The sequence below is a fragment of the Poromitra crassiceps genome (genome assembly GCF_964638095.1).
Source record: "Poromitra crassiceps genome assembly, chromosome: 2".
Lineage (NCBI taxonomy): Eukaryota > Metazoa > Chordata > Actinopteri > Beryciformes > Melamphaidae > Poromitra > Poromitra crassiceps.
The window spans coordinates 70087435-70099996 of NC_139624.1; the positions used below are offsets into that span (position 1 = coordinate 70087435).

Genomic DNA, 12562 nt, shown 5'->3' on the forward strand with positions numbered 1-12562 from the left:
TTGAATGTTATGACTGTTTGAACCAGGTTTGGGGGAAAAACAGCCCTAGACATAGGCTAAACTTAGCGATACAAGGCAATCACTTTTTGGCGAGACACAGCTGGAGATGGCAGCGCGTAATGTTTGCGTAAAGTGTCCAACACGGCGCCCGTTGCGCACTAACTCACCTATCGACACCAGCTTGATGTGTTCCCTCTCCAGGAACTCCAACGCGACGGACACGTTCTCCAGCTTCATCTGTCTGAAGTTGGGTCTGGCGTGATACTTTCTGTACATGTTCTTCTGGCTGAGCACCTCCAGCAGCCCGATCAGCTTGAGGCCGTCGCTCAGGTCTTTCTGCAGGTCGTTGATCCGCTTGTTGACGCACTTGAGGTGCTCGTTGCACCACCTGGTGAAGGTGTTCGGCTGGATCTTCTTCCAGGGCGCGTCCTCGGCCAGGTCCTTCTCGGTGGCCGGCATCTCCTCCTCTCCTCTCCCGTTGTTGTTGTTGGTGCCCTGGTAGTACTGCGGCTGCTGCTGCTCGTAGTAGCTGTTATTGCTCATCATGTCGCCGCTTCCCGTGCCCCCCTTTTATACCACAATGAGCGGGACGAAAAGAAAGGAGAAGAGAGAGAGAGAGAGAGAGAGAGAGAGGGAGAGGAGAGAGAGGGGAGCGAGAAGGAAAGAACGTGTTGCGCGGCAGTGCCAAGCCCGCTGGGAGTGACAAACTTCAACGAGGAGAGGAAGTGGGTTAAGAAACGATGAGAAAGTTGAAGCTGTGAAACCATGCGCTCCGGTTAGTGTCCTGGCCAATGAAGGAATCCGTGTATTCTCCCTTTAGGGCGGCTCATCTGCTTGTTTGCTGGTAAAAGGAGTGAAAAGAAACGTGGTATATTCCCCGGACAGACGCGCTTGCTCTGTCCCCTGGTGAGGACATGGACACCGGGTGGGTAAATGAAGCTCCTGGTCCAGGCTGGGGTTTAAAAGCTCGGCGTCACTCTCCTGGACTCCCAGGAATGCCCCTGTCATGACCATATACAACAGCGACAGCGGTTGTGGGGGGATTCTCGGAGCCTACGGAGATAGGGAGGCCGGTGGCGATTGGGGTGACAGCGGAGCAAGGGGCGGCGACACCTCCGCAGTGACACCTCCGCTTATTTTTAGGCTCTCCAAAGTGGGAGAGCTGGGCCGGTTGTTAAAACGGGCCCATGAAACCGTTAATCGGTTCTATGAGAGAAAACATGACCTCATCTCTGGCTGTCCAATCAGAATATCCAGTTCTTTGTCAATCAGGGAAATAAATACTCACCTGATGATGTGTTGTGTACAAACGGTCAGGTTAACACACATCACATGTTTATTGATGGATTATTTGGTGGCAATTATAACCTGAATGAAAATGATATAATTGATATATTATTATCTATTTTATATTTCTCTAAACGACAAAATGTGTCCTATGCAAAATAAACTCTGACCTTATTACCTCATCATCAGATAAGGTAAGAGTTTTAAAGAGAATATTGCAAAATGACAACCTTAAATTCAATCAATTGTGGCTTTAAAATACAATAAAGATCACATAAAATCATGAACTTGACATTTTAAGTATGAATTCCGATAGTGTACCCTGATCATCCCTTTCAATTCAAAACCCAGTAGCCAACAAATCTTGACGAATAGAAAAAGATTGAGATGAGAGCACTGCCTCTCCATTTGTTATACTGACAATAATTATTGTATCGAGCACATTTCCACTGTAGCCTATACTTTTTTTTAAATAGTATAGGCCTACTATATTAAAATGTAGTTTATGTTGTGATGGGCTAACATTAATACTGTACCTGTATACCTTGATCTTGTCCTGGACATTGTTTGGTCTGACTCCGACCATGCACAGGTTTGCCTAGTAGCCTATCACTCGTCCCGAATGATAGAGAGATGTGGGTTATAGCTAAATAAAGAAAAAAACAAGAGCAATTATAGCTGCTGCGCAGCAATGGGTCGTGGCCGGGCAAGTCTCAAGGCTTTGAGCCTTGAGCCTTGAGCCTTGAAATCAGCTCAGAAGTGTCAAGTGTCAATACAAGAAGGAAGGTTGGCCATAATGACAATGAATCAGCACTTCCTGCCGCCCTTCAAAATAAAACAATTTAGAAGGTACAGGTACTGAATGCTGCTATAGCGCCCCCTAAAGGCGAAATTACACAATATTTATCCTATAGGCTCAGAGTACATCCTTCCACACCTGGACCAAGGTTGGTTAGGATCGCACGTTGTGTTCTAGAGTTATGGTGATTCTTGTGAAATTGGCCCCACCCACAGAAGTTTGGAAGTCGATTATATCGCAACGGTGTGCTTTTTTCAAATACCACGAAACAGTGTTGTGCAGGACACTCATCACATGATGTGTGCTTTGGTTTGGTGAAGACTGGACAAAATTTCAAGGGGGAATCGCAAAAAAACTGTTTTGGACCAAATTCAAAATGGCGGAAAATCTAGTCAGACGGAAATGGGCGTGGCCTAGATGAGTAGATGCGGAAGGACCCAAGGAATCCAGGGAAAAAAGAAGTTTGATGATAGACCATACGGTTCAGAAGTTATGGACCAGAATGTAAAGAGGGCTGTTATAGCTCCACCATCTGCTCAATTTGTGTAATTCTTTCGTGTAGAATAAAAGGCCCCTCTGTGCACCTCCCTACCAAGTTTCGTAGCTGTAGCTGTTATGGTTTCTGAATTGCAGCTAATTTACTGCAAGATTTTTCGAAACCCCATGCAAGTCAATGGGGAAAAAAATATTATGACATCACAATTGCTCGAGTGACATTAGTGATGGCATCACAATTGCTTGACTGACTGATGACATCACAAATACAACCTAATTGCCAAAGGTAATTAAGGTAATTAAGCTATACACGGGGCCAGAATTCAACGTTTTGATGCACTGTGGGCTCAATTTTTGACCGATCGAAAATCTGGTTTGATACTTTTGTGTAGAACAGTCTAACGATGCAGATACTGAAGTTTGGTGTCGTTTGAAGAAAAAATGTGGGAGGAGTAGGGTTTAATTCGTTTTTGCAGTTTTTGCAGTTTTGCGGTCTTTAAACTTCATAATTGGCCATAGGTTGCATTGTACAAAAGTTCCCCCTCATTTAGGCGCACATTTCGGTGAAAGTTGCAAAGCCGTAGCACATATGCCTGATTTTTTATGAATTTTTTAAGTTTTAAACTTTAGACGGTCGCTGTAGTGCCACCGTTAGGACTATTGGCCCCAAATTTGTGTCAAAGACGTTTGGCATGGACCTTTGTGCAAAGTTTGGTTAGTTTTAATCCATGGGAAGTCGAACTTCCCGGGAGGAAGAAAAAAAAAAAAAATAATAATAATAATACAGGCAAATACAATAAGTGGCCCTGCCGCTTCGCTGGCCCGGCCACTAATTATAGCTGCTGCGCAGCAATGGGTCGTGGCCGGGCAAGTCTCAAGGCTTTGAGCTAGAGGTCTTCGGGTATGCCCGAGCCCCCGAATACCCGAGGTTCCGACCCGGACCCGGCCGGGTCTGGGTCCATTCAAAAGAAGTGCCAAACCGTTTGACCAAACCCTTAGAAAAGTCATAGCACACCTGTCCTCAATAAGCTGCATGTTTTGAGTTCGGACATGTCTATGTGGCGCAGAAATTGTGGGGGTTATTACGCGCCAAAAAAGTGGCTGCTGCGCAGCAATGGGTCGTGGCTGGGCAAGTCTCAAGGCTTTAAGCTATTATGACATCACAATTGCTCGAGTGACATCAGTGATGGCATCACAATTGCTTGACTGACTGATGACATCACAAATACAACCTAATTGCCAAAGGTAATTAAGGTAATTAGGCTATACACAAGGCCAGAATTCAACGTTTTGATGCACTGTGGGCTCAATTTTTGACCGATCAAAAATCTGGTTTGATACTTTTGTGTAGAACAGTCTAACGATGCAGATACTGAAGTTTGGTGTCGTTTGAAGAAAAAATGTGGGAGGAGTAGGGTTTAATTCGTTTTTGCAGTTTTTGCAGTTTTGCGGTCTTTAGACTTCATAATTGGCCATAGGTTGCATTGTACAAAAGCTTCCCCTCATTTAGGCGCACATTTCGGTGAAAGTTGCAAAGCCGTAGCACGTACGCCTGATTTCTTATGAATTTTTTAAGTTTTAAACTTTAGACGGTCGCTGTAGTGCCACCGTTAGGACTATTCTGCCCTGCAAAGCTAAAAGGGGGTAACTCAATTTTTGTCAAAAATGAGTTTTTGTCATTTTTGGAACATTGAAGATCTGCTTTATCATGTGGAAAAATATCTTGAGTCAATTGTGTTGTTTTTTGGAGAAAATAGGGGGTCATATTTACAGTAACTTCCAAAAGCCCTAGAAAAGCCAAGCAAGACTGAGGTAACATCAGTTCCGGTTGTTTGGTTTGGTTTGACTGCACTCTGAATGCTCTGCCCTGCAACGCAAAAAGGGGGTACCTCACCAGAATGCTCAGGTTGAGTTGAGGTATGAGTTACATTACTGGGCAGGCCTAATGTCATGATTGTGACATCGGACCAATACCACCCCCACCCACACAGACACCCACACCACCCACATTAACTCCCAAGGTTGCCAGCTCATACGGCATTAACCCCCTAACCCTTATACATTAACCCGCGAGGCACCTCATATGACATTAACCCCCGAGGCGCCAGTTCATACGACATTAACCCCAGAGGCGCCAGCTCATACCACATTAACCCCGATGCGCCAGCTCATACAAATTTAACCCCCATGGTGCCAGCTCGTACAACATTAACTCCTGAGGCGCCAGCTCATATGACATTAACCCCCGAGGTGCCAGCTCATACCACATTAACCCCGAGGCACCGCGCATATGAAATGAACCCCGGAGCAGCTTATACGACATTAACCCCCGAGGCACCAGCTCATACCACATTAACCCCAGAGGCACCGCTCATATGAAATTAACCCCAGAGGTACCAGCTCATACAACATTAACCCCCGAGGCACCAGCTCATACAACATTAACCCCGAGGCGCCAGCTCATACCACATTAACCCCCGAGGTGCCGCTCCTATAAAATTAACCCCAGAGGTGCCAGCTCATATGGCATTATCCCCCGAGGCACCAGCTCATACCACATTAACCCCAGAGGCACCGCTCATATGAAATTAACCCCCGAGGTGCCACTCATATAAAATTAACCCCAGAGGTGCCAGCTCATATGACATTAACCCCCGAGGCACCAGCTCATATGACATTAACCACTGAGGTACCAGCTCATAGAACATTAACCCCAGAGGCGCCAGCTGATATGACATTAACCCCTGAGGTACCAGCTCATACAACATTAACCCCCGAGGTGCCGCTCATATAAAATTAACCCCAGAGGTGCCAGCTCATACGGCATTATCCCCCGAGGTGCCAGCTCATATGACATTAACCCTCGAGGTACCAGCTCATACAACATTAACCCTCGAGGTACCAGCTCATACAACATTAACCCCCGAGGCGCCAGCTCATATGACATTAACCCCTGAGGTACCAGCTCATACAACATTAACCCCCGAGGTGCCGCTCATATGAAATTAACCCCAGATGTGCCAGCTCATACAACATCAACCCCCGAGGAGCCAGCTCATACGACATTAACCCCCGAGGCGCCAAAACACACAGACACACAACGGGCCAACAAGAGTCCCACCAAACTAGGCTTTAAGGATAGCAGCCTGATAATCTAGTTTTATTATATTTATACGTATATTATATTAAGCGTAATTGTGCCATGAACATGAGACTTCATGTCTATGTTATCATTATTATCATATATACTGGTTTTATATAGTGATAAGCAACCAAATGAAGGATCACATTGAAGTTACTGTCTTTTTGCTTGGCATCACCCCTTATTATTTTGCAGACAATGCAAAGCCAGAGTAAGGTAACTTCCAAATAAGGGTCAAAGGTCAAGTTTGAACACAAAAAAAAAATGTAGATAAATAACTACATTAAAATAACATATAATTAACACATTTCCAGTTTTCTTCCTACAATACATTTGGCTGGACAACAACAAAACTTTAAAGTCATTTTTCTCAGTTCTACACTCTGGCGAGTTACCCCCTTTCAGCTTTGCAGGGCAGTATTGGCCCCAAATTTGTGTCAAAGACGTTTGGCATGGGACTGGACCTTTGTGCAAAGTTTGGTTAGTTTTCATCCATGGGAAGTCGAACTTCCCGGGAGGATGAAGAATAATAAAGGCAAATACAAGAAGTGGCCTGGCCGCTTCGCTGGCCCGGCCACTAATTATAGCTGCTGCGCAGCAATGGGTCGTGGCCGGGCAAGTCTCAAGGCTTTGAGCCTTGAGCCTTGAGCCTTGAAATCAGCTCAGAAGTGTCAAGTGTCAATACAAGAAGGAAGGTTGGCCATAATGACAATGAATCAGCACTTCCTGCCGCCCTTCAAAATAAAACAATTTAGAAGGTACAGGTACTAGTCTCTTAAAACAGACTGTCTCATCTACATCCGGCGAATGCAGCTATATACAGTCTGTACGTTACACCCCCAGAACACGCACAAGGAAGTTGGGAAAAAAACCTTCAGACTGGAAGGAAGTTCTACGGAATCCGACCAATCACGACACGCGAATGCGGCATATTGGATTCTGATTGGACTAATGAGCGGAAGACCCGCCTTTCTGCCGGCATATTGGATTCTGATTGGACTAATGAGCGGAAGACCCGCCTTTCTGCTTCCCATTCCGGTTGGTGCATGATTCTCCCCCACGAAGTACAGACGGTATGGCGGAAGCATTTGAAAATTGCGGAAGCCAACTCGTCTGTTCTAAGAGACTATACAGGTACTGAATGCTGCTATAGCGCCCCCTAAAGGCGAAATGACACAATATTTATCCTATAGGCTCAGAGTACATCCTTCCACACCTGGACCAAGGTTGGTTAGGATCGCACGTTGTGTTCTAGAGTTATGGTGATTCTTGTGAAATTGGCCCCACCCACAGAAGTTTGGAAGTCGATTATATCCCAACGGTGTGCTTTTTTCAAATACCACGAAACAGTGTTGTGCAGGACACTCATCACATGATGTGTGCTTTGGTTTGGTGAAGACTGGACAAAATTTCAAGGGGGAATCGCAAAAAAACTGTTTTGGACCAAATTCAAAATGGCGGAAAATCTAGTCAGACGGAAATGGGCGTGGCCTAGATGAGTAGATGCGGAAGGACCCAAGGAATCCAGGGAAAAAAGAAGTTTGATGATAGACCATACGGTTCAGAAGTTATGGACCAGAATGTAAAGAGGGCTGTTATAGCTCCACCATCTGCTCAATTTGTGTAATTCTTTCGTGTAGAATAAAAGGCCCCTCTGTGCACCTCCCTACCAAGTTTCGTAGCTGTAGCTGTTATGGTTTCTGAATTACAGCTAATTTACTGCAAGATTTTTCGAAACCCCATGCAAGTCAATGGGGAAAAAAAATATTATGACATCACAATTGCTCGAGTGACATTAGTGATGGCATCACAATTGCTTGACTGACTGATGACATCACAAATACAACCAATTGCCAAAGGTAATTAAGGTAATTAAGCTATACACGGGGCCAGAATTCAACGTTTTGATGCACTGTGGGCTCAATTTTTGACCGATCGAAAATCTGGTTTGATACTTTTGTGTAGAACAGTCTAACGATGCAGATACTGAAGTTTGGTGTCGTTTGAAGAAAAAATGTGGGAGGAGTAGGGTTTAATTCGTTTTTGCAGTTTTTGCAGTTTTGCGGTCTTTAAACTTCATAATTGGCCATAGGTTGCATTGTACAAAAGTTTCCCCTCATTTAGGCGCACATTTCGGTGAAAGTTGCAAAGCCGTAGCACGTATGCCTGATTTTTTATGAATCTTTTAAGTTTTCAACTTTAGACGGTCGCTGTCGTGCCACCGTTAGGACTATTGGCCCCAAATTTGTGTCAAAGACGTTTGGCATGGGACTGGACCTTTGTGCAAAGTTTGGTTAGTTTTCATCCATGGGAAGTCGAACTTCCCGGGAGGAAGAAAAAAAAAAAAAAAAATACAGGCAAATACAATAAGTGGCCCTGCCGCTTCGCTGGCCCGGCCACTAATAATAATACAGGCAAATACAATAAGTGGCCCTGCCGCTTCGCTGGCCCGGCCACTAATTATCTTGAATAGTTAAAATTAAATGAACAAAAATGTTACGTATAACTTTTTACAATCGAGTTGGAGCAGCTGCCCGCACATGTCTAGTACATTTTATAGATTTTTGTTTTGTTTTGTTTTGTTTCATTAATAAGTGCATTTTCTTAGAATAATCTTATCTCATGGATCTGATCAACTGTAAATTCGAAGCTCAACTTTAACTTGAACTAGAAATCTCGTGCGCTATGCGCGCTCGATTCCTATCGCCCGCCCTGCAGCTCGCCCGCTACGCGGCCTCGCCCGCAGCTCAGCTGCCGCGTGGCCTCACCTGCTCTATTGCCATGCACAGCGCACAATTGCTCAACTTCACATCACTGATGACATCATTATTGCTCGAGTGACCATCACTGATCACATCATCACAATTGCTCAACTTCGGCCTCGCCCGCAGCTCGGCTGCTGTGTGCCTCGCCTGCTCTATTGGCATGCGCAGTGCACAATTGCCTTCGCATCACTGATGACATCACTCACTGATGACATCACAATTGCTCGAGTGACCATCACTGATGCCTATGACGTCACAACGCTGCGACGCTGTGTGATACCGGTGTTTTCAGCTCTGCCTATTACGACTTATTTTGCCAATTCCTCGCCTACCTTTTGCTATCTTATCTTTTCTCTGCCTGCGATATCACATCGCTACTTAATAACTCTTCTCTCTCAATCCGCGGACATCTGAAACAACCGTTCTATCGCTAAACGTTAGCCTAGCCGCCTGCTAGGCTAACGTAAACAAGAGCTGCTAGCCACCAGCTAACAGCTAACGTTAAACTGTTTACAATGCTCTCGCTCTCCCCCCCGGATAATCACCATGCTACGGGACTATCCAATACGACTACGCTTAGTGGATCCGTGGAATCACGCTCATTTCCTTCGGATGATGAAGTTATTTTCAAGCTGCTGCCTGATACTACTTCAACACCAGCTCCCTCAGTATCCCGGGTCCTCATCGCACAACAACTAGCCACAACATCCGAGCGACTGGTCCGGCGTCAACCTAGGCTACCAGCCTCTGCTCCTAATGGCCTCAGGTCCCCGGACTGGCCCGCACTGGCCCGGCGTCAACCTAGGCTACCAGCCTCTGCTCCCAAGGCCCCAGGTCCCCGGGCACCGCAACGGCGTGAGCTGCTTCTGGCCGCAGCACTACGACACGCTCCTGACATGGCTAACGCCAGCCATCTCCCTCCCGAATCGGGTAAGATCGATCCAATTCTTACTATCCACTCTCTCTTAGATATGATTAATCTATTAGAAAACCGTGTTTCCCAACTAGAGAACGATAAATGCCAGTCACCTAATGATAGTCTTGTTACACTTAACCAGACTGGCTTCCCTGATCATTTACAATGTACCTCAGTAGCTGATGTGTATTGTGAATTAAGCGAGGACGCTAGCTGCGGTCCAGCTGGTACCCCCGTTAATGCTACTCCGCAGCACGAGCAGAACAACCCGGCCAATGTCTCGTTGGCCCCACAGTCTGTGGATGATGGGTTTACAGTTGTCTCACACTGCCGTGGCGTTAAACGTGCACAGCCCGCCGCTGTGCAGCCCGTTTCCCAACAAACCACTTCGGTTGAGATCCGAAATAGATTCACGCCGCTTGCTAACTCTCCTGTTCAGCATGCTGTGTCGTCCGCTCCGCCCGACAATATTAAACCCTCTATTCTATTGATTGGAGACTCTATAACCCGCAATATCAAGCTTAACACACCAGCCGAGATAGTTTGTCTGCCCGGGGCCAGAGTACCCGACATTGAAGCTACTCTTAGGGTGCTAACAAACAGCCATAAACAGACAATTACCCAGGCTACCCATGATAACATCATACTACACGTTGGCACCAACAATGCCAGGTTTAAACAATCGGAGATCACAAAGCACAGCATAACTAGGACCTGTGCTTTTGCTAGCAAGATGAGTCGGCATCCATTAATTGTCTCTGGTCCCCTCCCTGTCACACTTAACTCTGACATTTTTAGCAGGCTGTTTTGGCTCAACAACTGGCTGGCCAAACACTGTGCTGATAAGGGCTACCTATTCTTAGATAACTGGCCCTCTTTTAGAAGCATGACTGGCATGCTTAAGATGGATGGCATCCACCCTACCCCATTGGGTGCTAGCACCTTATCAAAAAACCTGGATAGTTGCCTACGGCAAACCCAGACTATTATCCTTGAATGACAGTTTCACCCACAACATGCAGGGCCACAGGCTGCTAGACAGCCTGTTAGTTCTACTTGTGCGGTTGTGGAGTCTGCTAGTTCAATTAACTTAGTCTATCCAATACAGACTGTGCTCCGTCCGCGCCGCACTATTACTAGTAACCGACCCATAAACGCTCTGCAATATCCTAACCCAAACCTTATTGTTATTAATCCGACTATTACCACCGCCGCTCCGTCTCCGTATTATACCACGATCTCTCAAATTAGCACAGTTTCTCTTCGTCGCTCCGTCCCCTCACGCCGCTCTCGTCCACCCCTCAAAACGTCAAACACCAACCTCATTGAGATTAAATCTACTCTTGGTATCGAATGCTCTAAATTAACTAATATTGATGATAAATCTATTCGATTTGGATTCATTAATATCAGATCAATCACCAATAAAGCCCTCCTCGTCAATGACTTAATCATTGAACATAATATTGACGTTATGGGATTATGCGAAACCTGGCTAAAACCGGACGTTGTTCTTCCACTCATTGAAGCCTCCCCCCCTAACTTTGACAATTCGCATGTTGCCAGAATGTCAAGAAATGGTGGGGGCGTTGGCCTAATTTATAACTCAAATCTAGGTCTTCTACAGGATCAAAAGTATAAGCTCCTATCTTGTGAGATACTTACTATGAGACACTCTAATATAGCTGGCCTCGGAGCCTTCTACCTAGTTATGCTCTACCGCCCACCTGGGCCCTATTCATCTTTTCTGGATGAATTTTCCAATTTTCTCTCTGACCTCGTAACCCGCACGGATAATATCCTTATCATTGGCGATTTCAATATTCATGTTAACCGTAAAGCTGACCCACTCTGCAAAGCCTTTCTATCTTTAGTCGACACCCTTGGCTTTGCTCAGTTGGTTCATGAACAAACGCATTCTAACGGCAACACGCTTGATCTCGTCCTTGCTCGTGGGATTAACGTCTCAGATCTGTCAGTCATGATTTACCCTCCAGCACTGTCAGATCATTATCTCATTCAATTTAAAATAGACCTGCCCCTCCGGCAATCAAACCTAGCTGATACCTATACCGCCCGGCGTATCGATAGTTCTACTCCCACTGAACTCGCTGATTTGTTATCGGGGCCGCTTTCCTCTCTCCCAGAGCGGATCGACTCCATTAATGAATTCACAAATCAATTTAATTCAATCCTACTCGCCTCGCTTGATTCTATCGCACCTCTACGTACTAAAATCCGTCGCCCTAAAAAACCCTCGCCTTGGTATACTGACGATACACGCGCACAAAAACTAATATGCAGAAAACTAGAACGTAAATGGCGATCATCCAAGCTTGAAGTCTATCGACTAGCTTGGAGTGATAGCCTATTAAAATACAAATGTATGCTCTCCGCTGCAAGAGCCTCCTACCTATCAGATCTTATTAACACTAATAAAAATAATCCAAAATTTTTATTTGACACGGTCGCAAATCTTACTCGCAAACCATCCCCCAATACAAACTCTCCATTTACAGCTAATGATTTCCTTGACTTCTTTAACCGTAAAATTATCTGTATTAGAGATGAAATTAGCAACTCTCTATTACTCACAAAGGGTGCTAACCCCTTTCCTAGCCCTGTCCTTAGAACCTTAGACGAGAGTACTATACTCTCGAATTTTGAGACTATCTCCCTAAATGCACTTTCAAAAATTGTACTTTCATCTAAATCCACAACCTGTTTATTCGACCCTCTCCCTGCAAAGTTGATTAAGGAACTCCTTCCAATACTAGGCCCCCCCTTACTTAACATTATCAATAGCTCCCTCTCCTCTGGCACTGTCCCTGCCTCCTTCAAATCTGCTGTAATCAAACCTCTACTTAAAAAGCCAAACCTTGATTCTGAGGTTCTTAACAACTTCAGGCCAATCTCAAATCTCCCCTTCCTCTCTAAAGTTCTTGAAAAAGTAGTCTCAACACAATTAACTGACTACCTCTCGCATAATAAACTTCTCGATCCCTTTCAATCTGGTTTTAGATCACTCCATAGTACTGAAACTGCTCTTACAAAAGTAACCAATGACCTTCTCCTCGCGTCCGACTCTAATTTCTCCTCTCTTCTCATTTTATTAGACTTAAGCGCAGCCTTCGATACAATCGATCATAAGATCCTCC

At 45.3% G+C, this 12562-nt stretch overlaps 1 protein-coding gene across 2 annotated transcripts in view; it reads right to left on the reverse strand.

Annotated features, from left to right (window-relative positions):
* flncb (filamin C, gamma b (actin binding protein 280)) overlaps window positions 1–546 on the reverse strand; it is a gene marked incomplete at its 5' end in the record, with an annotated part of 245336 nt that extends 244790 nt beyond the window's left edge. For both annotated transcript variants that reach the window (XM_083654345.1, XM_083654344.1), the window contains one exon: window positions 168–546. In XM_083654345.1, the coding sequence (XP_083510471.1) occupies window positions 168–546 (379 nt within the window). The remainder of the gene's footprint in view (window positions 1–167) is intronic.
* Between the last annotated feature and the right edge of the window lie 12016 nt (window positions 547–12562).